The sequence below is a fragment of the Rhineura floridana genome, chromosome 7 (genome assembly GCF_030035675.1).
Source record: "Rhineura floridana isolate rRhiFlo1 chromosome 7, rRhiFlo1.hap2, whole genome shotgun sequence".
Taxonomy (NCBI): domain Eukaryota; kingdom Metazoa; phylum Chordata; class Lepidosauria; order Squamata; family Rhineuridae; genus Rhineura; species Rhineura floridana.
Window position 1 is genome coordinate 67,796,028 of NC_084486.1, and position 27,320 is coordinate 67,823,347.

At 41.9% G+C, this 27,320-nt stretch overlaps 1 protein-coding gene across 4 annotated transcripts in view; it reads right to left on the bottom strand.

Moving 5' to 3' along the window:
- GRK5 (G protein-coupled receptor kinase 5) overlaps positions 1-27,320 on the bottom strand; it is a 259,047-nt gene that overhangs the window by 63,288 nt on the left and 168,439 nt on the right. For all 4 annotated transcript variants that reach the window (XM_061635844.1, XM_061635842.1, XM_061635840.1 and 1 more), the window contains one exon: positions 25,574-25,651. In XM_061635844.1, coding sequence (XP_061491828.1) covers positions 25,574-25,594 — 21 coding nt within the window. In that variant the 5' untranslated portion in view covers positions 25,595-25,651. The remainder of the gene's footprint in view (positions 1-25,573; positions 25,652-27,320) is intronic.

Below are 27,320 nucleotides of genomic sequence, written 5' to 3' on the forward strand. Positions count from 1 at the left end.
CCTTCTGGCATGATCAGACTCCTGAGCTCGAGCTGATCGTGCCGGAGGAGGGGAAGATCAGCTGTAGCGCACTACAGTTGATCTTCTCCTCCTCTGGCGCGATCAGCGGGTTAGGTTCCAAACTCCCGCGCTACAGCTGATCCGCTTTTCAGCGGTTTTTGCCTTTCGGTGGGGGTCTGGAACCTAACCTGCCGTATGAGTGGGGCCCTACTGTAGCTCTGTTCTATGCTCCACTACCTGCCTTCTCCTCATTGGCTCTGCCAGTATGGATGGGGAAATGCATAACATTGTAACAGTAAGCTATAGCAATTTTTTTCTACAAGTTATGAAAGGGAGGGGGATAATGTAATACAGCCTGCCATTGGGTGGGGGAAGAACTTAATACGGGGCTACTGTTTTGGATGGGACTTGCATCTCTAAAAGTGTGATTCCAGTCTGAAAGAAAAGGTTTGAATATCCATCTTCTACATTTCAAAGCGTTTGCTTTCCGGGCAGAAAATGTATTTAACTCACAGGTTGCCTTCATCCCTGCCACAAAGCAATACTCTTCAGAAGCAATCCATGGCCCTTCAGATTCAAATAAATTGAAATGTGATCAGGAAAACCTGACCACCACCAGCAGTAGCAACCCTGGCCTTCTACAAAATCTACAGCCGTTAGTGAGGTCATGAAGTTGCCAGGTTTTAAACATGTAGCAAATCAGGTTAAGTTAACAGATGGTGTGTAGTTTTAAATGTCATTTCTATTAAACAAATAAAGTTCAGCATGTTTGAAAATGAAGCATAAAGGGATCCTAGTGAAAAACTACCCCTGCCCCCGCCACTGCTAATTTAAAATGGTTCATTTGCCAGGCAAAAGCTTAAGCAGTAACTCTTTGAAAACTGCTTCTACCTCTGCTCTGCCTACAGAGGTCATGGGTGGGTTGCAGCACTGGAGCACAAGGGTCTGCTAGCTTTGGTACCCTCCTATGCTTCAGCGCCACCACACCACAGACCATATGATAATCCTGTTTATCCAAATTCAGGGTTTTAGATAGGTCTGCCACATCCAGTCAAATAAATTTGTCGTACTGTTAGTGACATTGCTGTAGATTAGGCATTTCTACTTAGGAATTAGCAGCAATATGGAATTGGCAGCTTAATAATGCAAACCAGCAGAACCAATGATGAAGGTTTGCTTCAAAACCAGCCAGCTAAGTTGAGGTGGAAACACATAGTTTGCGGGGGGGAGGATACCCTGCTTTATTATTGCGTTTATTCCTGTTAAGGAAAATGAAAACAAAAGTAGAATGAACACATTTGTTCTGTCTGGACTGGTTCTAATGCCTGCGTTATAGTTAAGTTATAATGCCTAAACATTGTGTTCCAGACCCCAAACAGGAGATTTAAATGCCTCTGACCTTGTTCTTGTTTCCAGTATATCTTGCAGCTGTCACCTGGAGTATCACACATTATTTATATGTCATTAAAGAGAGATTTGCCAGGTACCAAAACATGTTTTTGCTATTGCAGGGACATAGCTTGGATAGGCCTGAACTAAAGCCTGATTAAATAAAGGGGAAAAGATTCCACTAATTCCAGTTGGTTTTGGATCAGACTAAGGTTCATCTTATTATCCACACACTGTATGCTAGCTGTTGATTTCAGCTCTGCCTCAGGTTGAGTTTCTCTCTGTGTAATGCAGTTACACACGTCAACTAAAATTCCATAAAACATGCCCACAATACCCATTTCCTCCAGTTTTCATTAGTTCCCAATGCATGTTCCAGGACACACATGGAAAGCAGCTTCTATCCAGCCATACCCTGGCTTCAACAATGGACTGGATGAGGGCTAATAAACTGAGGCTCAATCCAGACAAGAGTGAGATGCTGCTAGTGGGTGGTTCTTCTGACCAGATGGTGGATGTCCAACACGTTCTGGATGGAGTTGCACTCCCCCTGAAGGAGCAGGTTCGTAGCTTGGGGGTTCTCCTAGAACCATCTCTGTCACTTGAGGCTCAGGTAGGCTCGGTGGCATGGAATGCCTTCTACCAACTTCAGTTGGTGGCCCAACTACGTCCCTATCTGGACAGGGATAACCTGGCTTCAGTTATCCATGCTCTGGTAACCTCTAAATTAGATTTCTGCAATGCACTCTACGTGGGGCTGCCTTTGAAGATGGTTCGGAAACTGCAGCTTGTGCGAAATGCAGCTGCCAGTTTGGTAACAGGGACCAGACAGTCCGAACATATCAAACCGATTCTGGCCTGCTTGCATTGGCTGCCTGTATGTTTCCGAACTCGATTCAAGGTGCTGGTTTTGACCTATAAAGCCTTACATGGCTTGGGACCACAATAACTGATGGAATGCCTCTGCCGATATGAACCCACCCGTACACTACATTCAGGATCAAAGGCCCTCCTCCGGGTGCCTACTCCGAGGGAAGCTGGGAGTCTGGCAACAAGGGAGAGGGCCTTCTCAGTGGTGGCCCCCAAATTATGGAATGATCTGCCTGACAAGGTGCACCTGGCGCCAACACTGTTATCTTTTCAGTGCCAGGTCAAGACTTTCCTCTTCTCCCACGCATTTTAGCATGTGTTTTAAATTGTTTTAAATTTTTAAACTGTGTTTTAAATTGTTTTTAAAAGATGTATTTTTAAATTTTAAATTTGTTTTAATGTTTTTAGTTTCTGTAAACCGCCCGGAGAGCTTCGGCTATGGGGCAGTATATGAGTACAATAAATAAATAAATAAATAGAAGTCTTGTGATATGTAAAGCCAAGCAACGCAGCAAATGTCAGAAACCCTGGTAGCACTGAAATTTACAAGCATTCCTTACCATTGCAGGAGCTTGGTGGAAAACGTCAGAAAATGTTGCCCAGTAAATCTCAAGACCTTTGGCTAATGACTACCTTTCATCCATTTTTATATTGTTTACCAGTCAAGTATGGCATCTGCCTTCATTGTGTTACAAGGCTTGTTTTATTTGGCATCATGTCTTTTTATGACACCAGTATAAGAATTAATATTTCTTTATTAACTGCATTTATATAGACTACTCAATGTTCTCTAAGCAACTGATAAGCTCATGAGAGCTTATACATGTTATTGTTAATGTTATAAAATCCATTAAAAAGCAAAATACAATAACCGTAGTAAAACAATTGTAGCAAAAACTTGTCAGCAAACCAGTTTCATAGCATAACTAAAAATATGTAACTTTTAATCCACTGCTATCTGTTGGGATCTCTGATTTTTTAAAAGGCCTGGGTTAATAAAAGAGTTTTCACCAGGCTTTGAAATAACCATAAAAGATGCCAGATGCATCTCTCTGAGGCTCTACAGCCAGGGTGCACCACCAAAAAAGCCCTCTCCCTGGTAGCATCTCCTTACTTCATTTGGTGGGAGCATCTAGAGCAGGCCCCCTGAAGAAAATCTCAAGGTTTGGTCACAAATATATGGAAGAAAGTGATTTTTCAAAAGAACTTGTTGGCCTTGGGATTTAATTGGTAAATGCCACCTCTACACCTAAAAACCTTAAGACTTCTAGGCCAACGTCAATATTCACAACATTTCTCATATTTACTGTAAATATATAAAGCCATCTCCAGGCTTAAAAAAGTTGATATGGAATCTTTCCCCATATTATGCTCCAGGTGTCTCCATAGACTGCCACTGTATGTAGTTATCTATAAAACTAGTCTGGAAATTCCCATTTATGCAGCATACTGCCACATGCCTGTTAATGGTGGCTGGATACAAATAATATATTAATCTAATTCTTGGTAATCGATATTGGCTGCCAGTAAATTTATGGAACCAATTTAAGATGCTGGTTATTAATAGTGATGGACAAACTGATCCAGGTGTAAATCAACTGTCTGATTCTAAATCGCAAATCCAATATGGCAAAAACTATCCTACATTTTGATCTTTCAAAAACATTTTATGGATGCACGTCAAAGCGCATTGTGGAAATGCATTTTGCTAAAGAGTAACTAAAGGAGTAAAGCAAAATCATTTTGAGCAATTGCAAACATCAGTTACCTAAGGAATTAACAGTAAGCAATATCTGAGCATATGCAAAGATGGCTGAGTTTGACTGCTTAGTCATGCCAACCAAGCAGACAATGCATGTGTAGAAAAGAGGAAAAGTCATAAAAGGCTGGTTTTACTAATTCAAATTTTATTTGTTTGTTTGTTTGTTTAAGACATTTACATTATGCTTAATCATATGCATTTCTAAGCAGTATACATAAAAACAAGCCATAAAGAAAATAAAACAATAAAATCATCATAAAACCTAGTTGACCATATTGATAAATCAAAGTCAGGGCTAGTTAATATAAACGGAAATTATGAACAGTCTTGATTTCAAGATTGATCAAATTAATTGCACATTTTGGCAGCATTACTGTTTAAAGTCCTACATGGCCTGATCCCATTGTATCTGCAAGAGTGATTCTTCCCATATGAGCTACACTATTTCTTTACAGTCTTTAGAGAAAGCCTTGCCTGATTTTCTTTTCAAAGGAGAGACTGAGCAGGCCTAGAAATGGGATCTGTTGGCCAGTACAACTTTGAAAGCATTCTGTCGACCTAACAGGCAGTATCAATTTGAGTTTGTTGTTTGTCCACTATCCATTGCTTTTACCAGTCCAATTTTTTTCCTCCCCAAAATATCAATATTAATATTTTGAAATAATCTATCAATATTTCAGAAGGAATTGTCAATATTTTGAAAGAAACTATCACTATTTTAAAATAATCTACATTTTGAAAGCAAAGAGTCTTCATATCCTCCTCCTCCACTGTTATAGGCTTGGCTTGCTTCCTCTCCCCTTGGAGCTTGGATAATTTGAATGGGAGGAGGTGGCCGAGAGAGAGGGAGCTGTATTGCTGTGCTTTAAGTAAAATCAATACAAGTACAATATATTTGAGGGTGGAAATCTGGTGTTGAGGTGAAGCTGCTGGAGCAAACAGGATCGCTCCACAAAGATAGAGAATATGTGGCCCATTGAAAAATCCAGTGCTAAATCCAAATCTAGCTGAATTCTCACCCATCCTTAGGATGGCCTGGAAGAGGCAGTTACTGTGGTTCCACTGAATAGCTACTCAAATTGCTACTTTACTGAGTATTAGGCCCTCCAAAAGTGTTTATATTATAAGGCCTTGTTTTAGATCTAGAACTTTAAAGAGGAGTGGTTTGTTCTGCACTACTTTTTGTTTTCATGTTGAGTTTTGTTCCAGCTGTTCTTTTTCACATTGCTATTTTTTAAAGTGTTGTTTTTTAATTGTACATTACTTTGAGTGCTTGTTTGTTTTATTAAAAAAAATGTATACTACACCAGCTCTAAAAACTTATCTACATGGAACAGAAGACAGAAACCAAGGAATGGAAATGATGCAGTTCAGAAAAAATTTGGAACAAATCTCAATTCTTCCTACTCATGCAAGGTTTTGACAAAATCCTGGCACAAACCATGGAACTGATTAGCTACTTTATGGAAAGTCTGGATTCTAATAAAGACCCAGGTTTGCCTCTGGCCTTCTTTTACACCTTGCAAAAGGCAAACCAAACCTTCGTTTTCACAGTATCCAAACTTGGCTCCTGTCTGTAGTTATTGGTGGTTACAATAAAAATTGTTTCTTGGTTTCAGACGCACAGAAAACTATTTTACAAACATGTCCTGTTTTTGGCAAAAAATCAGCAATGCAAGTGAAGAGATGCCAGGCGAAAAGTCTGCTTTCAAAAGGCTTCTTAAAAAGTATCCCAAGGTTAAATGTTTTAGGTACACAATCATATATTTGCCTATTTGTCAGAAGCGCTTTACTGCCGCACCAATTTTGCCATGCCTGGAAGTAATCTCATAATTAGCCAAAACCACAGCTTATCTTGTACTAGGATGGCCCTGTGTGCTACTATACAAGGGACAGTCTTCTGTTTGAAGGGCTGCCTTGTCCAAGTCCCATTTAAAGATAAAGAAGTATAAGAAGTGAGAGTGGGTGGGTGTGCACATGTTGTAAGTTCTCTGTCAGCAGTTATCATCTAAACAGCAGACTGAACAGGGACACATGTCACCTAGTCATTCTTCTCCACAAGGGTGATAGAACTACAGTGCCTATCTAAATTATAGTAATTATCTTGTAATTTACATATATTTTAATTAGCAAATGCAAATGTATGCAGATCTGTGACCTCTTTTGGCCTCTTTTTTGGTGATACATTTCCTCTTTTTGGGTAATGTATAAGTGGCCATCCTTATCTTCCATTTTTGTGTGAGGAGGGCAGCCTTCACACAACAGCAAACACAAGACACAACGGTGATATCCAGGGAGAAATGCTCATAATCACAAGTCATAAGTACTGCCTCATTACAGGGCCGGATTAAGCTGAGGAGGGCCCCTAGGCTGATTGGTGTTTGCCCCCCCCCCCTTCTCCTCTTAGGCAATATCAGGAGGGATTGCAGGACAGGAGCTTCTGAGCCGCCTGCCATACTGTCCCATCCCCCCCTCTTCACCTACCTTTCTGCTTTTTTTGTGGCTGTGCGCACTGTGCACACAGGTTTGCCATCAATCAAGATGGCGGCAGAGGCTTCAGCCTCTTAGGGAACCCTCAGCCGCAATCTTGATTGATGGCAAACCACAAAAAATAGCGGAGAAAAAGGTAAGTGAAGCGGGGGGATGGCGGGCGGTATTATAATTTTTTTTAGCTTATGCACGGGGCCCTAAGAGCTCCGGGCCCCTAGGCTTCAGCCTACTAAGCCTAATGGATAATCCGGCCCTGCCTCATTATACTTTTGCATACTGCCCAAGCAAACAGCTTGGAGAAAGAGTAGTTTTTAAAATTCTTCTACTTTTCCTTACATGCCCCTCCCCACCAGAGAATTATATGAGGTTTCCAGAGATAAGGGTCTAATAAAACTGAGAAATAAAGCATGATGTTGCAGCATTTTGTGCCCTTAGACCATTTTCTGGATCATTCAACATTAAGGACCACACACCTTACTTCTCTGCTGTCTGCCTCCTACCCTCTCAGATGGCATTTTCTTTCACACTTGATGTTGAAGGTCATCTAAGAGAAAAAGAGCCACCAGGGGGACAGTTTTGCAGGTGTTGAGGAAGAGGACCACAGGTGAGGAGACTGTTAAGAACCCTCAGCCACACATCCCTCTTACTCTTAAAACCAGCTGTTTTATATGTGGCTGAGACAGACCTTTTTTTTTTTTGCACCTGTTGTCTCTTGTTTGGCCCCAAGACCCAAAACTCTGGTTCTTGGCCCAGTCCTAATAGATATTCATTAAGGTAAGGGAGAGAGGAGATTGACCCTGCTCATGCAAGCTTTCCATACACCCCCACCAACTGAATTAGTCCCTAATTACCAAGACACTGAAATTCAACAGCTCTTATTTCCCTGCACTCTTAGAAGCAAGGATACTGAAGTAAATTGCAGCCTATTACACTGGGAGGTCAAAATGCAGCTCTCCAGGACTCTATATCTGGCTCTCATAACTCTCCCCAGGCCACACCCCTCACTGGCCCTGCTTCATACCTGAATGCTTTGTGGCCCTGAACTGTGATAATGTCTCTTGTTTGTAGGGTTGCCATATTGCCTGGTTAGCCGGGTTTTACCTGGATTCTTGCACCTGGCGCCCGTTTAGCCCCTTAGGTGGCCCGGATTCTCAGCTTTAATTTAAAAAAATATTAAGTTTCTAGGTGGTCCGGTTCTCGAGATATACATAAAAACATCAGCCCCCCCCACTGTTAAATCTGAATTTTGGGTTGGGTGAATGAAGTTTATTTATTTATTATTTGATTTATATCCCACCCTTCCTCCCAGTAGGAGCCCAGGGCAGCAAACAAAAGCACTAAAAGCACTTTAAAACATCATAAAAAACAGACATTAAAATATATTAAAACATCTTTGAAAATATTTTTTAAAAGCTTTAAAAAACATCTTTTTTTTAAAAAAAAGGCTTAAAAATATTAAAAACCAATTCCAACACAGAAGCAGACTGGAATAAGGTCTCAACTTAAAAGAACAAGTTGAAAGAACAAGTTCCTTATCACTTGAGGCTGTAGTTCTCTGCACACTTCCCAGTTTGAGTAAGCCCCATTGAATACATTGGGACTTGCTTCTGAGTAAACAAACATCGGATTGCACTATAAATATATTTACAGATTGTGTAATTCATAAACATATTTGAGAGTCATGTTTATATAAATATTTCTTCATACTGTGTCCCAATACGTATTTGATTTCACACTATGGTTGTAGATGATTTTTTCCTCTACATTTTAAGTGTGCCCTTCTTCCTGGGGGTGGTCATGGTTCTCCGTTGTTTTCATCCTGAGGGGAGGATAGGCTGAGAGATGGTGAGTAGCACATTTAAGGTCTCTTCACCTCCCCCCCCTTTTTTATTTGTATTTATTTTATATCTCTCCAATATCTTCCCCTGGCTGTTTTTATGTATTTTAAATATTTTTAGATTAAATAAATAGGAAATCATAATTGTGAACCTCCCTAAAAGCAATTTACCTATCCTTATGTTTTGGCAAAGTGATGGTGTGAAGGCATGCTGGTAGAACAAGAGACCATGTCTGAGGAATGTTATAAGGTATTTGAGGACTTTGTCACATATTACTTTTTGAGACCTGTAGATCATGTTGGAAAGAACACGTGCATGTACTGAATGGTGGCTTGGGTGCTGTTTTTTCAGTCTACGCTGCATGCGTAGGGAAGGTGATACATCATCTGGCAGCTAGCTTCATAACGTGAGAATGAAAAACGTTTGGATCACCATTCACTTGTTTACTTTTCTCACTATTGAGACCACTTTCTATATTACTTTTTCATACACAGAAATTTAATCTTTGTATAGAAAAAAGTATTTTGTAAAATATGAAGGACAGTGGCTGCCCAGTCAGTATAACCACTGTACAAGATCTACTCAGCCACTGTAATTACCTTTTTGTTTTAAGTGCCCTGTTGTCTGGGTCTTGGTTCAGGTGTGTATCCAACTTTGATGTGCTTATGGAAGGGGTGTGCAAGTAGTGCCCCCCCCCAAGTGTGGAGGCTTGGACGAACATTGTGTTATGGAAAACCAAAGTCTGTGTGAAAGTACATATTTGGGAATGCCATCAGTGTAATCCTAAGCACACTTAATAAATAATGTCATATCGAACTTGCACGTCACAAAATATTTTACGGTCATGTCCATAAGCACCAGGAGTGTAGTCGCCCAGGGGGGTCTTAGTCCCTCTGCTTTTTTGGGAGCAGGGTCCCTATGTCTTCAAGCATCCTACAATCAGCATGAAAAGGGAGTGTGTTAGTAACTGAGAAGAGTCTTCTAATATGCTTCCTTGCCTTTCCTGCTGATTGGAGTCAATCAGAGTGAAAGGAGGTAAGTCATTTGTTGAAAAATGGAAGTCTTCAAAAGGCGCCGAAAAGATAGCAGAGATGGCGCCTGCCTAATGTTCAAAGGGAGGGAATTCCACAGGATAGGTGCTGCCACACAAAAGGCCCGTTTCCTATATTGTGCAATTATTTCAGCAGCAGGGTGACATGTTGGCGATACCCTGCCCCAGTGAGGAGTCTCGCCGCCGCATTTTGCACCAGCTGCAGCTTCTGGACCAACCTCAAGGGCAGCCCCACATAGAGCGCATTACAGTAATCCAACCTGGAGGTTACCAGTACGTGGACAACAGTGGTCAGGCTATCCCAGTCCAGAAACGGCCGAAGCTGTCTTACCAGCCAAAGCTGGTAAAAGACACTCCTAGCCCCGGAGGTCACCTAGGCTTGTAGCGATAAAGATGGATCTGGGAGCACCCGCAGACTACGGACCTGCTCTTTCAGAGGGAGTACGACCCCATCCAAAGCAGGCAACTGACATACTGCTGACACCTCATCCCAAAGCTCTCGATGACTGCTCCCAAGGGCTTCATATAGGTTAAACAGCATATGGGACAAGACAGTACCCTGCGGCACCCCACAGCACAACTGCCAGGGGGCCAAAAGACAGTCACCCAATGCTATTCTCTGAGAGCGACCTTGGAGATAGGATCGGAACCACTGTAAAACAGTGCCTCCAATACCCATCTCACCAAGTCGGCCCAGAAGGATACCATGGTCAATGGTATCAAAAGCCGCTGAGAGATCAAGTAAGAATAACAGGGTTGCACTCCCCCTGTCCTTCTCCCAATAAAGGTCATCCACCAGGGCGACCAAGGCGAATTCAGTCCCATAACCAGGCCTGAACCCAGACTGGGATGTGTCAAGATAATCTGTTTCATCCAAGAGTACTTGCAACTGCTGCGCCACAGCCCTCTCAATCACCTTCCCTTAGTCCTTCATTTGAACACATAGAGCCTGGGGTCATCCTCTTGTGCTCACTAAGCATGGCTATGAATAAAAGAGGGCGTTTTGAGGAAGCACATAACCCTAGATCCACTTTATCCAAGACCTGAAAATGTAAAGGCTGATCTTCCTTAAAAATGCACCATGCAATCATTTGAGCCATCCAAGTGACAGCATTCACTAACAGCTATTGGGACATGGAGGGGGAGAGTGTTAGCTATAGGAGATGATACACAATTACAGTGGTACAATCTGTTTTCTCTCAGCTCTGACTACTGGGACAAACAACAGCTGTGCTAGAATATTTAAACTGATGCTCTGGATTTTGAACAGAGTCCAGTGTTGGCCTGATTAAATGATATTAGTTTAATTTACATGGAGATGCTTGACTGGCAGGTCAAGTACTTTTCTGCATGTCATTTTCTTAACACTGCAATAACATTCCTTTTAATTTAAAGCTATACAAGACTTAGAAAATAAGCATTCCATGGCACCAGGAAATTTAATGCTCCTTAAGCCCTCAGAAAGAACCACTTTCCCCAGGAAACAAAAGTGTGGAACCCACATTAATCCAGGCAAGAAAACCACTGAATCCATCTGCCAAGGCAAATCTACAGATATTTGGCTAAACTGTATGTTATAAACATGCGTAATGGTAGCCAAATGTTTTGTTTTGAACCAGAAAAGCCACTTCCACTAACTGTGATTGATAGTAAAGAAACAGCAGTGTGTGTGCTTACAAACTTAACCCCTTTCCCTACCAGTCAGCTCCACTCTTCAAACTATACTTTCCAAGTGACCCTGCTGGCAGAATTTCAAATATGTGAGCATGTAGAACCTGAGACCATAATAGGGGTGGGTAAGGGGTGTAATCTAACCCTTTCCTCACCTGCTGATTCTTGCCTGTAAACCAGTTTTTCTTCAAAGTTCGTTTCTGCTTCAGAACCTTTTTTGCAGGGGTATCAGAGAATGGGCAAACACTTCAGCCCATCTGCAAATGCCCACCATATATTAGTTTTACAACTTGTTATTTATTTAAAATATTTCTATATCAGAGCCTGATTAACTTGTCCAGGGAAGGTGTTCCACACAGTGGGTGCCACTACTGAAAAGGCTGTGGTCCTGAGCATATCTCATTTGGCAATGATGTCTGAAAGAAGGGCTCAGATGTTGAGCATGAGCAGAGGAACATATGGAAGACAATCATCCTTAAGGTACCCAGATCCCAAGCCGTTTAAGGTTTTAAAAGGTCAAAACCAGCGTCATGAACCCAGAATGGAAATGAACCAGCAACTAATGCAAGTTGAACAAGGCAGGTGTGATATATTCTGAATTCCTAATTCCTGTCAAAAGTCTGGGGGCAGTATTTTGCACCAACTGTAGTTTCTAAACACCTGTCAAGGGCAGCCTCACATATAGTAGGCTTCAGACCAGCTTACCTGAAAGATCGCTTTCTCCCACATACTTATTTATTAATTTATTTTCCTACACTGCTCTGCGAGAATACTGATGCTTCAGCAATTGCTTCTGGTTGCCCTTCTAAGATGGTTTCATGTCTCAGTAGTTAAGTGTAAACTGTCAGGTGGAGCTCCTTCTGTTTCCCCCATATGTTCATCTGCTACATGGCTTTCCAGGTTCTATAATGCTGTATCCCAGAAGCAAAGGAAAGAATCTTTTGCAGAAGTAAGCTCCCCATCCCACATCTTTGATAGAAGGGAAGGATATCAGTGCAAACCAAAGGTTGATGCTGATTCTTTCATTTGGTGTGGATTACTGGGAGAAGACATGTGAGGCCAGCACAAAAGAGCATGTCCATGCATATGTCTTAAGTGTAGAGGGTGGCAACTGGGGAGACAGCCACTTTATTAATAGTTCCTCATTATTTGGAATGCTTCCCCTTGCCCACCAGAGAGGTCTGCCAACATGTGGCACCCTCATTCTTATTATTCAGATCCCCAGGTTACTCAGACTTAATTGTACTACTCAGAAAATAAATGAAGAAAATTGTAGGACTAAAACATGCATATATTCTTATATACAGTTGATAGATAGTTTTGATTAATTAAGGAGAAATCAAGAAGGTTCAACATTATGGGGACATGGAATCATGAGACTAACACCATATTATATGACTAATACCATATCACAGACCTAGGATGTTATGTCATAAGCAGAAATACAGAAATGGATGATTTCAGTAACCCTTACACCCAACAATATGCTTTCATTATAGATAAAATGCTTAGTGAAGGATGCTTTAGAGGTATAGCTTAATGAATGCCTGGGAGCCTGACCTGATCCACATGTACTGCAAGACAGGAGGAACAGCGGCATCACTAGCGGGAGTGCAGGGGGGGTGCGGACCTCCGGCGCGCACCCTCCCAGGTTCATGGATGGGGGTGGCTGTTTTTGCATGTGTGCGCACACGCACGCACTCACCACGCACTCCAGGCTGGCGGTGGAAGGCCCATCCCGGCTTCACCGCCAGCAAGCGAGTGCCTGCTTTCAGTCTCGCCCGCCCGCCTCCGAGGAGGAGTTGGCTGTGCCGATCCGGAGTGCTTCTCAGCTCCTTTGCCGGGCAACAGCGCGGGGCGGGGCAACTCTGGGTGTCACCCCCCTCGGGGTGTCACCCGGGTGCAGTCCGCACCCTCCGCACCCCGGTAGTGATGCCCCTGAGGAGGAAGCAAACAATTGGGTGAAGGTTTATCACCAAGAGACTAATGACAAATTTGGAAGCTACTCAGAACGGGGCACCCCAAGTTAGAAGAGGGGAAAAGGATAAAAAGTCAATGGGAGATAGATAGATTAGAGACAAGAACCCTACTAGGAAGGATGAGTAAGCTGGCAAAAAGAACCTGATTCTAGACACATGATAAATCTTTGTATGTGTGATTCTTTTTCTGTATTTCTTACTTATTCTTTATTCTGTTACATTTATTCTGTTATAATAAATCTTGAAAATCATTTGGACTTATCTGATCTATTACAATTTAATTCAGAAGGTGAGGAGACTTCAGTGAACTCCAGGTTTGCATCTTCAACCAGAGTAGTACAACCCCTGGTGAAAAGTGTTGGGCTCACATTATAAAACAAAATTCCTATAAGGTGTAGGATATAAATTATGAAGAAAAAAGCATAGTGAAAGATTCACAAGTACATTTAAAAAACTCTTTCATAAACTTCTAGGTCTTATCTACTTATCAGTTTTGGAAGGGTAAAAAAATACATTACCCCCTATGTAATTCTTAAGTGAACCTTTCACCTAAGGTGATCTATATTGCTCTGCAAAACTGTAAAAAAAAAAAAACTAAGGAAATTGGCACACTGAAACAAATTGAGGAGGTACTTGCTTCATCGTGAAATTTACGAATCCCTGATTAAGTAATTCTTATCTGCATTCATCAGAGTTTTGTGTAGAAGGAATGCAGATAATGCAAAAAAGGCAAATGCTGTTTTAGGCTGCATTAACAGAAGTATAGTTTCCAAATCGCATGAAGTATTAGTTCCCTTCTATTTGGCACCTGTTAAGCCTCGTCTTGACTACTGCGTCCAATTCTGGACACCGCACTTTAAGAAGGATGCAGACAAACTAGAACAAGTTTAGAGGAGGGCAATAAGGATGATCAGGGGACTGAAAACAAAGCTCTATGAAGCTCTATGAGAAGAGACTGAAAGAACTGGGCATGTTTAGCCATGAGAAAACTGAGGGGAGATATGATAGCACTCTTCAAGTACTTGAAAGGTTGCCACACTGAGGAGGTCCAGGATCTCTTCTTGATCATCCCAGAGTGCAGGACATGGAATAATGGGGTCAAGTTACAGGAAGCCAGATTTCGACTGAACATCAGGAAAAACTTCCTAACAGAGCGGTACAACAATGGACCAATTACCTAGGGAGGTGGTGGGCTCTCCAACACTGGAGGCCTTCAAGAGGCAGCTGGGCAGCCACCTGTCGGGTATGTTTTAATTTGGATCCCTGTATTGAGCAGAGGGTTGGACACAATGGGCTCATAGGCTCCTTCCAGCTCTACTATTCTATGTTTCTATGTGTGTTATTTAAAAATACCATTCATTTGTCTTGCATACCATCTTTTCTCCACAGGAACTTCGAAACGCCCTGCTGAGAGCAGGCTTACTTAGCTCCAGCCATATAACTACGCCATCCTCTTTCTAGACCATTCCTCTGGCCTTTTGACTAAATCATTCTGAATAAGCAGATCCAGTGTCCTATAAGTGGGACACTGTCACATAACCTTGGCCCCATGTTAAATTCATAGACATACACACAAAACCCTACATTTGGATTACAGATATTTATTTTCCTAAGACAAAGATACATGGAATAGAACAGACCACATACTGCTGCCAATAGTAAATCAGGAGAGAAATACACAAAATGTTTAGTTAAACTAGCATTTGTCGTATAAACAGTGGGTAAGGGATTAGAAGTCAGGGCCAGAGAAGAGCATGAGAAAGCCACTGACTCTAAGCACAATAAGCTCTAATCAAGCTGGTTTTTCCATTTTTTAGATTCGGGTGACATCCTATATTATAGCACAGCCCTACTGATGGGAAAAATGCTTATTAATAATCCTGGCTACAGAAAACTAATATGAGTAATAAGGTTATCAGCACTGCCAATGCAACTATCACCAAAAACAGAACACCAGTGGGAATCAAAAATGATATAGGGCACAAACCATGGAAAGTTGGGGGTAGGGAAATTCCACTGAAGGGAAGAGGATTCAGTGACTGGGCATTGTAATAACCTGTGCTCTGAGTGTACCTACTGCTTTTCTTTCTTTCTATTTTTATAATCTGCATTTTCATAAGAATATATCAAGGCAGAATACAACATATAAAAATATATTCAGTGAAAATAATAATAAAAGCATCATTAAAAACACCAACCAAACAACCTGAATAAGCATCGTCTTATTACATACCAACCTGGCATTTAGCAACAGCACCACCACCATGCCATCGGGCACAGTGGAAGAGCATACAACAGTACCAAGGGGCCATGGGGAATCAGATATAGGCACCATACACAAGCAGCTATTGTCCCATCTGTTGTCCCATCTCCATCCTTCGCACCCTCGGCCATGCCTACCTCTCCCCTCAGTCACAAAGATGTATGAGACCACAGTATCCTGGCCCTGAGCAACTCCCCCCACAAACACATGTTGCAGGCAGTCAACCAGCACTCCCAAAAGCACTCAGTATGTCAAACACTCACAATACATCTCCCATCCAATCCACAAGAAGATGTGCAAACAACAGGAAGAAAGGGGGGAAGGGAATACAGAAGGGACCACAGGAGAGAGAAAGACAATCTAAGGCAGCCAACCCCACTTCTCACCTATGGTACTGCACAATTCACCCACTCCCACCTGTCAGCTAGGGGTGACAACTCCCACTAGATTGACACTCTCTCACTCTTGCCCCTGAATTAAATGGCTCATGACCCTGATTTTACTGGCTGGCCCCAATTTGCATTTTGCAGACCTCACACTTCTGTGCTTTGCCAAGAGTAGCAAAGGAGAAGGAAGGAAAGGATGGAATTGGAAAGAAGGGAGAAAATATACATGGTTGAGGAAATATGTTCATGGCATGAAAAAGGCAAAAAAGAAAAAAAATGCTACAATTGGGCTGATTGCAGGTGTTGCCACCACTCACCATATGCTCTGAGGCACATGTTACCAAATTCTTCCAAGCTACACAGCAAGTGGATTGGACTGTGAAAGACCAACCCAAAGTGTGTTTGCATTTTGACAACTTTGTAGGGCAGTCCAATATCTCAGAGAGGAGGTCAGGTCTCCTGCTCCCCTGGTGCATTCACTATAGCTGCCCAATTTCCCTGCTTTTTCAAGTTTGATAGAAATATTTGTGGGTTATAGGTACATTCTTAAACCTCAAGGTTTTTTGCCTATTAGTGAATTTCTCTGCTTTTTAATCCGGGAGGTAAGAAATGGGATCTTGTGCAAGCTTGCTGAGAATGGATTGATCATTGCATGCTTATTGAGTTCAGTGGGATTTACTTGCTGCCATCATGCTTAGGATAGGTGAAACTGACCACAGGGGATGGGGAGGAGGGAGGGGGAGGGGAGGGGCAGGTTTGATCATTTGCATGTTTATTGAGTTCAGTGGGATTTACTCCTGTGCAATCAAGCTTAGGATAGGTAAAACTGACCAGGGGAGAGGGAGGAATGGCTGGAGTGGGCAGGGAAGGAGGAAGTAGGAAGAGGGGAGGGAAGGAGGAAGGGAGAGGAGAGGGGAAGGAGGGAAAAGTCAGGTTTGATCAATTGCATGCTTATTGAGGTCAGTGGGATTTACTCCTATGTAATCATGGTTAGGATAGGTAAAACTGACCATGGGGGAGGAGCAGGGGGAGGGGAGAGGAGAGGGAAGGAGAAAGGGAGGGGAGAGCGAGGGAGGAGGAGGGGCAAAGGAAGGGGAAGGGGAGAGCAGATTTGATCATTTGCATGCTTATTGAGTTCAATGGTATTTACTCCCGTGCAATCATGCTTAAGATAGGTAAAACTGACCAGGGGGAGGAAGAGAGGAGGGGGAAGGGGAAGGAGAGGATTGGAGGGGGAGGGGAGGGAAGGGGCAAGAGGGAGGGGTTAAGAGGGAGGAAAAGGGAGGGTGGGTTTGACCAGTTGCATACTTTTTGAGTTCAGTGGGATTTACTTCTGTGCAATCATGTTTGAAAATGGAAATGGACTGCCTTCAAGTCAATCCCAACTTATGGCGACCCTATGAATAGGGTTTTGATGGTAAACAGTATTCAAAGGTGGTTTACCATTGCCTTCCTCTGAGGCTGAGAGGCAGTGACTGGCCCAAGGTCACCAAGTGAGCTTCATGGCTGTGCGGGGATTCGAACCCTGGTCTCCCAGGTTGTAGTCCAACACTGACCGAGGGGAGGGGAAGGGGAGGAGATTGGGGGAACTGGGGGAGGGGCAGGGAGGGTAGGAGGAGGTGGAGGGAAGGAGACTGTGTGGGTGGGCACTGGGCAGAAGGGAAGACCCTTTCCTTTCCAAAAGGACAACATTGTGAACAGTATCATTGCTTTTCAGCGTTTCCCCCACCTTTTTATTCTGTGGCAGGCACATGTAGCCTGCCACCCAAATTTAAACTAAAGCGGTCCCTAGCCACATCCACACCTGGCCTTTATTTCACTTCAGACAGTCATGGCTTCTCTCAAAGAATCCTGGGAAGCGTAGTTAGTGAAGGGTGCTGAGAGTTGCTAGGAGACGCCCTGTTCCCCTCACAGACCTTTAATCAGAGTGACTGACTGTTCAACCACTCTGGCCACTGGAGCTCTGTTAGGGGAATAGGAATCTCCTCTCAGCACCCTTCACAAACTACACTTCCCAGGATTCTCTGGGGGAACCCATGACTGTCTAAAGTGAAATCCAAGTCTGGTGTGGGTGTGGCCCCGATTAGCCAAGCCCAGCAGCTGTGAGTCTAGCTTTTAGAACACTGACAGTTGGTTCTTACTGAGCATGCCCAACACTTTCTTAGGGTTCCAGCCAAAATTTCATAAATTAATTAAAAATCAGTCAGGCATTTTTTAAACTTTTAAACTGCAGAAGATGAAGGTCAGAGTATGGGGCAATGTCAGTATTAGGATTACAGGTACTCTGTGAACATGGCTGATTTTTAAGGAATTTCAACAGATTATGAGAACTCAGAGAAAAAGTCCAAAAGACATCTGAGGTTTTTTTCCTCTCTCTTTAGACTTTGAACTCTCAGTTCTTTCTGACTGTTTTGTGTATCGCCATGAAAATTGAGAGGGTTGTTAAGCAAGCGTTTCTGAGTGCAGGATTCTAAGTTTTGTAAGGTTTTGTTTTAAATGAGCTTATGGGAAGCATCAGAATGGCATGGGGGTATTTTCAATTTAACATTGTGGAATGTGAAAAATCCGTGCTGGCTATAGTATACAGCCACTCTTGTGGCTGTATAGTATTTAGCAACAAAACAGAGAGCGGACTGGACTAATTGCACCAACACTTGGATGTGCTTTTAGCAAAGCAATTACTATGATGCCAATGACAACTACTTTTTTTGTATAATTAAGAGCAGGTACCTAGAGTTTGGTTGCGGAGGTCACCAACTTCTCCATGATAACAAACAGATATTCTGACTGTGAGAAAAACATGTACTTTCTGCATGGCACCATTTAACCCATATCAAGGTGCACAGTGGTATTTGAAACTGTGGGTTCTGCTTCACATGGAGCTGTTACAAGTGTTAAATCAAAATGCATGGACAGATCTGAGAGCTATGCGGACAGTGCCACAAGTGTGCTACAGATGTTGGGTGGCATTCAGAGCTGTACCTCAAAATCAGGGTTCACTCAGCTCTTTGGTATACCATTGCTGCAATTGACTTTCTTTTTGGCTCCATCATAATTAATGGGTTTTATACAACAAGGAGTGGGTGGATTTCTGCTGGCGCCATGGAACTTCCCCTGCCTCTGCTCCCCTTGAAGTACCTCCCCACAAATCTTAATCGTATGCATATGTCCCCCAACCCTCCAAAGCAGATTTGGTGAGAGAGGGCAGAAAAGAAGATGGGAAACTTCCACTGCCCAAGCAGACATCTCTTCTGCTTGCACAGAGACACTGTTGGATATACAACAGTGTATTTCTGTGTGTTTACAAGGAAAAGAAATGCAACAGTAAGGCAACACTCTGATTAATAAGGCTATAATGTTCTCCCCTCTCTTTACAACCCTAACGAGAAACAAAGCATTTATGCACTCCTCAGCTGCTATACCCGCTGGAAGTATCAGGCAATTTCCCCTTCCTAAAAGTAAGTCCTCCTTTTGTCACCTTATCATTGTTTTGAAAAACAAAGGGAACCATTTTACTAAACAAACTGCTCATTGCTTCTCCTAGCCCTCCTCCTACTGGGTAGATTCCAGTTATACTCTCGTCCTGCTCACCTCCTGCAAACCTTTACATTATTATGTGCATTTCCTGAAGAGAATAACAAACAGGAATTCAGATCGTAAAGGTGCTGCAGTTGTTATTCTTCAGAATCTGTAAAGTACATTAATGGCAATAACAGTGCACATTAGCCCTGCTATTCAGCAATACGTTTAGTACCCAGCTGCGTCCAAATATAAGCCCTAATGGCACATAGAGAGTGTCTTAACAGCAATTTCCAATCAATTTGCTTTTGTATAGCATCTTTCAGACAAAGGATCACAAGCAGTTACATTGGGAGAGAGAAGATAATGAGCTAATGATTTAGGTGAACCAGGGGTAGTTGCTTTCACCCAGACAAGCTAGGGAAGAAAAATGGTATGCACAGTCAGCACATAGTTTAGACATGGGACTAATAGAGGCATTCCTCCTGATCTATTACAGCCAAGGAGAACATGTAGAGTAGAAGGGGAAATGGTTGTGTAGCAAGTTTACCTATAATCACATTCGATGTTCATTTTCAGGATTTGACTCCACAAAAGAAGCTAAATCTGAAGCCAAAAGTGTATTCACTGACAAGATAGGACACGAAAGCAGGAAAAGAATGCTGTTGACATTTTCTGCCTTGAATTTGCAGTATCACCACCTCACAAACCTACATCCTCCTGCCAAGTTTCTTGAACATGTCTACACTGCAGGTGACCACACTGCATTTTGCGGGTCTTCTTGCTCTGGCCTGGTTTGGGCAACCATACCTTGGCTTACGAAGCTGAGATATGAGGAGCTTTTTGCCTGCATGTGCAGACCCTTTGCTCCTCCATTCGTGGAGTGAGTGATCCAGTTAGGAAGCCTTAATTTATCACATTCCCTTTTTTGTCTGAATTGGGAAACTATGCCAACTTCAGAACAAGACAGGACATTAAACCCACTTCGATCTGATCCCAAGCTGGCAAACATGATTTTCCAGTTTGGACAAAACAGGGAAATATTATTAATTAGAGCTGTGATCCCAAAACTCCCCACCTCCCCAGGACCACTTGAAAATTGCTGTGGGTCTTGGCAGGCCACTTAAATTATTTTTATGCCTGCTGTAGCAGTTGTAATGTGTTGTGCTAGATGCCATATGATTTTTAATTGTATTTTTATTGCATCTTTTATTTCTTAGACTCCATAGAATTCAAATTGTAATACAATAAAATAAATGCAAGAAACAAAAGACACAATAAAACACAATTAAAAATCAGTATTAACAATGTGATGATGTGCCATCTCCCATCTTCAACCAGAAATCCACAGACATGTCGTGGACCACCTGAATGATGCTCATAGATCACTGGTGATCACTGGTTTGGGAAACCCTGAATTAGAGGATTTTTTGGGGGGGTGCATGCATATGCAAAAGGGTTCATTCATATTATTAAGATGAGATATGATCAACTGAACATGGCATCTCTTTCAGTACTTGTTTCACATTTGCTTTTTATTTATTTATTTTATTTATTTCATTAAACTTATAGACCGCCCCATAGCCGAAGCTCTCTGGGCGGTTAACAAGAACAAAAACAACATAAAAAACACAATAGCATATAACACATCTTGTTCATCTTCTCTTTTTCATTTTTAATGCTTTTTTAAACAAGGAAACATATCACCTAACCATAAACTACAGTGTACTACAGATTCATCAAAACAAAACTTTTTTTTGAACATACAGCATAAAGAGGACAACCAGAGTCTCTCAGAAAGGTATTAATGCCTAAACCATTACAACCATAAGCGCTTTGGTTCCAGATAATACCAAAAGAACTTATGAGCCTTAGCAGGCTTCACTATTCCACGTGGTTCAGCTGCATAGTTTGTGAGTGGGTGCCCAGTGTTAATAAAAATATCTTTAGACTGTGCTGCCCATCTCATTTTATTTGCCTCAGTCAATGTTTCAGCCAATGCCAATTTTGTTCATCTTTTCTCAAGTGTGCTCCACAGTTTCTTTTTTTCCCAACAGTCCATGGGATCTCAAGGCCAAGACAAGATAACTGAGGCTGCAATTCTATAGACATTTACCAGGGAGTATGTCTCATTGAACTCAAATGGGACTTCTGAATAGATATGAATAGGAGTGTTCTGTGAATTGCTGTGAAACAATATATCTGGGAGAGATTTTGTTTTCTGCCCTTCTCTTATTGTTTTAAATCTCTAGGGAAAAATGAACAATTGCACAGCCCCACCACAATGGAACAATGCAACTGTAAAAGTGACACTTGCACAAAGTAATATTAAAAACCCTGTCTGGAAACCATACAGAAAATAGGCTCATCTGTGGATGTGTATCACCTTTTCTGCCAGAAAAATTAATACAGTAGTAGACAATGGAAAATGGGCAAAAGGGCATTATTTATTTATTTCATTTTATTACATTTATGTCCTGCCCTTCCTCCTAAAGGAATTCAGGTTTGGTATGAGGGTTGGTGCCAGATGTGACTGGGTCCTTGGGCACCAGCCTGCCCCAGGCCCCCTGCTCCCAGCCCCCCCTACAGACCATGCGGGACCACTCCACCTACCTCTTCTCTCTTTCTGTGAATGCCCTGTGCGTTGGGAGCACAGGTCGCTGCCATCAACCAAGATGGCAGCAGAGGCTTCTGTAAGGGACTGATACCCCCGCTGCTATCTTTGTTGATGGCACGCATGTGAGCTACGCTGTGTGCATGCACATGTCTGCCATTAATCAAGATGGCGGTAGAGGTATCAACCCCTTAGAGAAGCCTCTGCTGCCATCTCGGTTGATAGCAGCTGTGCACACAGCATGCAGGGCATTCACAGAAAGGGAGGAGAGGTAGGTGGAGCGGGCAGGCACCGTGGACCCGCACGGTCCATGGGGGGGGGAGAGAGCTTCATCTCTACGATCTGCGGCAGGGTCGGGAGTCAAACTTGCTGAAAATAGTGGAAGGGGAGTGCTACCCACACACCCTAAGGAGGGGCCCTCAGCCAGGGCCTGACCTAGCCACCCTTTGGTGCTGGCCCTGTTTGGTATGGCTCATATGCAAATCATCACCTTCAGATTATAGAAAATATGTGAGAATCCTTGTTTTGGCCACTGTTATTAGCGTTCAGTCTTCGTCAGGGATGGCTAACATGTAGCCCTCCAGATGTTGCTGCAGTACAACTCCCATCTCATCTCTGACTAGTGACCATGCTGGGTAGGGCTGATGGAGCTGGAATTCAACAACATGTGGAGGTCACAGGTCACCCACCCTGGACTATCTCTTAGGCTTATCCAAGGCACTGATTTTGGTTTTTAGTCAAAGTTAGGTCTGTAAAACTGTTGAGCTGGCATGGCAGTTCAAATACTCTGTGGAGTTGGGACAAATAATTTTTCAATACTAAGGCTTTTATGTTGACATGAACTTCCAAACGTGTCTGAGAGCACTTACCTTTCCTAAATTATTGGGTGCAGCTTTCCAAAGATTTTGATTTTTGAATCAGACGGTCTATTTCAGAAATAGTTTCTTTGCTCTATGCCAACTGTATGTTTGTGTGTGTCTAGGACAAAATGAAATCTGTGAGGTTAACTTTTATTCTGCAGTGAACTTTCTCTCTAAAACATCTTCTGCTACACAAAGCAGCTGGGCTACTGCTTAAGATGACAGCTCTGATGCTATTAATACATGAGAGCAGATCTGAACCAAATATTTGCTATGAACTTTGAATCAGCAATTTTTTTAAAAAAATGCTCCATGTTGAAAACTCACGTACAAAGCTCTCTTTAGGTTTGCTACAGTAATGTTCACAGTTAAAGTCTGTTACTAACAGAGGAAAACAAAAGGCACTTTTCAGTATCTCTGTGAAAAAGCCCATGGAAACTGCATTGTTTGTTTGCTTTCTTGCTTTCACAGCCGAAGCACACACAATTAAGTATGTGAACTGCAGCAGGGATTTGAACTCTCATAAGAACATAAGAATAGCCTGCTGGATCAGGCCAATAGCCCATCTAGTCCGGCATCCTGTTCTCACAGTGGCCAACCAGCTGCCCATGGGAAACCTACAAGCAGGACCTGAGTGCCAAGAGCACTCTCCCCTCCTGCAGTTTTCAGCAACTGGTATTTGGAAGCACACTGGCTATGCCTATGTTTAAATCCAGCACATTAGGTACTGTGCCTTATGTATGTACGTAGGATTACACTAATATGGGGAGCAGTGTGTTGAAATTTCTAGTAGGAGCTTTAGGCTCCAATGCTATACACACTGACCTGGGAGTAAGCCTCACTGAACTCTGTGGGACTTACTTCTAAGTAGATATGCACAGGATTGTGCTGTTAGAAAATAAAGGTTGAGAAATTGGAGCCTCTACTGTAACAAACACAAAGAACATTAGATCTGGATTTGCAAAAAGGCATTGTTTGGTGATGTGTATGAGAAGGATACACCATGTTTGCCAGCTCCACTTAATGATGCTTTACCAGCTTTTATTACATCCAAGATGTTTGTTTCCAAAGTTCAAGAGAAATCAAGCTGAGTGAACTATGGCACTGCAAAATTGGTAGGAAAAGGGAAGGCATTTGTCCTTACTAAACAGTAGCCCTTTCAACTATTCAATCTGTATCCCTCATTAGCTTACAGCTTCTACCATGAAGTAGAATGCCACCTTAGCAAGACAAAATGTGATTGGGTCTCAGCTTTACTACTGATTACGGATGGGTAGCTGCAACTCATAACGGTGGCATCAGATCCCCACATATTTGACATTAACCAGACTAAATAAGTAAAAACAGGTTTCAAAGTAAAAAAAGGTTCCAAAGAGCTCCTTGAGAGAGAATGTAAACCAATGAAATATTTATGGTAGGAAAGCTGTTGATTAAACAAAACAAAGCAAAAATCTGCCTTTTCTCCTGCCAAAACATGTTGTATCATTTAAAATCTAAACGGGACACTTAAAAAAAGTAACACATTGTTCTCAGGATCAAACATGTTTCTGTTGTAAAAGAATCTAAGCAATGATCTTGGGACCCAGTTATTCATTTGGAAACACAGGATAATTCATGTACTCCAACCTGAGCACTTACTGCTTAGTCACAGAAAATTTTGCACGAAGGCTAAGAAAAGGCTGTGAATGAACAAAAATCAAGACTACGTTTATTCCATCCAACTGCAATCTAACTGTATCTAATGAGATTCTGTGTCCTGCAAGGATTGCCATCTAGTGGATACACCATAACATTTATGTTCCTATACAAGTATCAAAGATCTAAAGCAGAGATTGACAAATACTGTCATATTCCTTCAAACAACTGCTATGATTTGAGCCAATTCAAGTGTAATGACTCCTAATCCAGAGTGAAAGGAAGTTAATAACTGCAGAATGGAAAAGAAGGGTTTGGGCCAACTATTTTGCCACATAAGAAAAAAAAAGAAATTGTCTCAGTCTTGAAGGAAGACAACTGTCAGAAGTAATCTGTGATTGCGAATCAAGAGGACCTTACCTCAGGTGGGAGGCATCAGTGCTCAATATGATTCTTCTTGTGAAGGGAATATTATTTTGACATAAGCCAGTTGATCAAAAACAGGAAATATTGTTCTTTAAAGACAAGACTGAATGCCTGGCTTCTCATTCATGTTATTGCCAGGCTCTCAGGGTGTATTTACACACACAAAACGAGGGTTGTTTCTTGCTGTGTGTCTGCTTGTCAAAGGCAAAGCATGTTTAACTTTGTTCTCAGAAAACGGGTATATTTAAAACCTTCTAACATGCATAGTACAACAGTACAAGACAATATATTTTTTTAATAACCAAGGAGATGAGGAAAATCCCAAATATTGCAGACACATATTTAATAAAAGTTCTAGACATATTTATAGCAGAAAGGTCTTCTTCAGAGGTGAAGTTATTGTCTAGAAACAAGCCTTCCTTACTCTTACCAGAATCCACATACGTACCTAGAGAATATGACCTGTTTATTGACAATAATTACTCCTATGAAGCGATGTGCTTGAAATGCATTGGAACATTCAGTAGTGGTGCTGCAACCATTTTCATTGCCCCAACTTCTTTTTTAGCATTCTGTACATAATTTTTGCAAGAAATGTTGATTTGGGGTATGTGTGCTTGTTCAGGCATAGGATTCCACATGGAAAAGATGTAATAGAAGGACTTCCTATACAGTTTTTCTCTAGACTTTTTAAAGTCTGGACCTTAATCTTGTTCTTTGCAGGGTATTTTAACAATAACTACTAGACAATAATACAAAAACCTTGCTTGCAGCTTTTGTGCTGCATTACTTTAGTACTACCTTTTCAGATGTTCCTTACCTCTGGGATGAGGTATTTCATCACAATTTCTTTGCCTTTCTCTCCTAGTTTTTCATCTGGAGTAACTTCATATTCTGCCTAGAAAAGAAAATGAGAAATTACTAGCAGTTGTGTTTTATAGTTGGAAATGTTTAGAGCAGATTGCCATACTCTAAGAATCCGGAAAACAATCTGCAGACTTCTACTGGAGATTCATTCATAAGCTGAAGTTCAATATACAGCCCAGAGCCAGTGTGGTGTAGTGGTTAAGGGGCTGGACTACGACCTGGGAGACCAGGGTTCAAATCCCCACACAGCCATGAAGCTCACTGGGTGACCTCGGGCCAGTCACTGCCTCTCAGCCTCAGAGGAAGGCAATGGTAAACCCCCTCTGAATACAGTTTACCATGAAAACCCTATTCATAGGGTCGCCATAAGTCGGAATTGACTTGAAGGCAGTACATTTACATTTTACCAATATACAGCCAGGCAGACAAAAGGAGAGAGGAAAACATGCCCCCAAAGGTCCCCTATTAAATAATGTTACAAGTCGGGGGACTTCCGGGAAGGGTGACTTCGCTTGTGCCTGCTTTTGAGACGGGCTCCCGCCTCAAAAGAAGCTTATTCAGATATAAATCAGTCAGAACATTTTTTTTTTGACTGATGAAATTTCTCCCGGGCAGGGAGAAACGTAGAGATCAACCTCAAAAGCCTGTTTTTGTTGGGAGGACTGGATTTCATTAATTTATGAGAAAAGGTCCAGCCAGCAATGCCGGACGGACTTCCGAACAAGCTCTATCTGATTAATGCGATACGTTTATCTTTTCTTCAAAGAGAAAACGGACTAACAGGCAAGCACCCTTCTTTCTATTATTTTTTTTACTTGGTTTAAATTGTTGCAGCAAAAAGAGATTTGTCAAATGAATCAGCTTTAAAGAACTTCTGGGTGAGCTATAACTCTTCTCTGTTATTCACGAAATTAACAGCTTATCTCTGTTTCTATTGCAAAAAGCTGTGCTGGAAGTGCATTCTAAAGATATAAACAGAAGAGGGATTTCTATTCCGAGGAACATTATATTGTCTGGGACTATTCTCTTTTTGGTCTATTTTATTTTGACGAATCTGCTTCTTCACGACACCACTAACTGTTTTGATGCTGGGAACTAAATTTGTTTTGTATTCTTGAACATAGAGAGATAAGGCAGGCTGCTCTGTTTATACTGTGATGTCATCAAGCCTGGAATATTAACCCAATTGTTGCTGAAATAAGAAGTGGTTCTTCTTTATTTTTGTTTTGTTTTGTTTTCGTGGTTTTAAAAATGGCAATCAAGAAAGTGGCTGAGAATCTGGAAGTAATTATGTTTCAGAAAATAATGGATGAGATTGAGATAACGAAACAAACCCTGCGACAGGGCAGTAAGGAGCTGAAAATTGAACTGAGCAAAATGACGCAGGAGCTTAAAGAAATAGGGGATCCTGTGAGAGAGGAGAATGAGATCAGAGATGAGAAAAGAAAAAATAAAGAGAAGATACAAGCCCTGGAGATTGGAACAAATGTGGAATTGGAAAAAGATCTGGAGTTTATGGATATTAGAAATAAAATCTGTTTGGAATTTAACGTTATCTCTGAAGAAATTAATGAAGATATTAGAGATAAAGTTATCAATGGCTTGGATAATCTTCTGGACTGGAATGACGTGATGGAGCTTGATATAGAGAAAATCTATGGAATTAACTGCAGCCATGTGACAATGGAAAAACTCTCAAG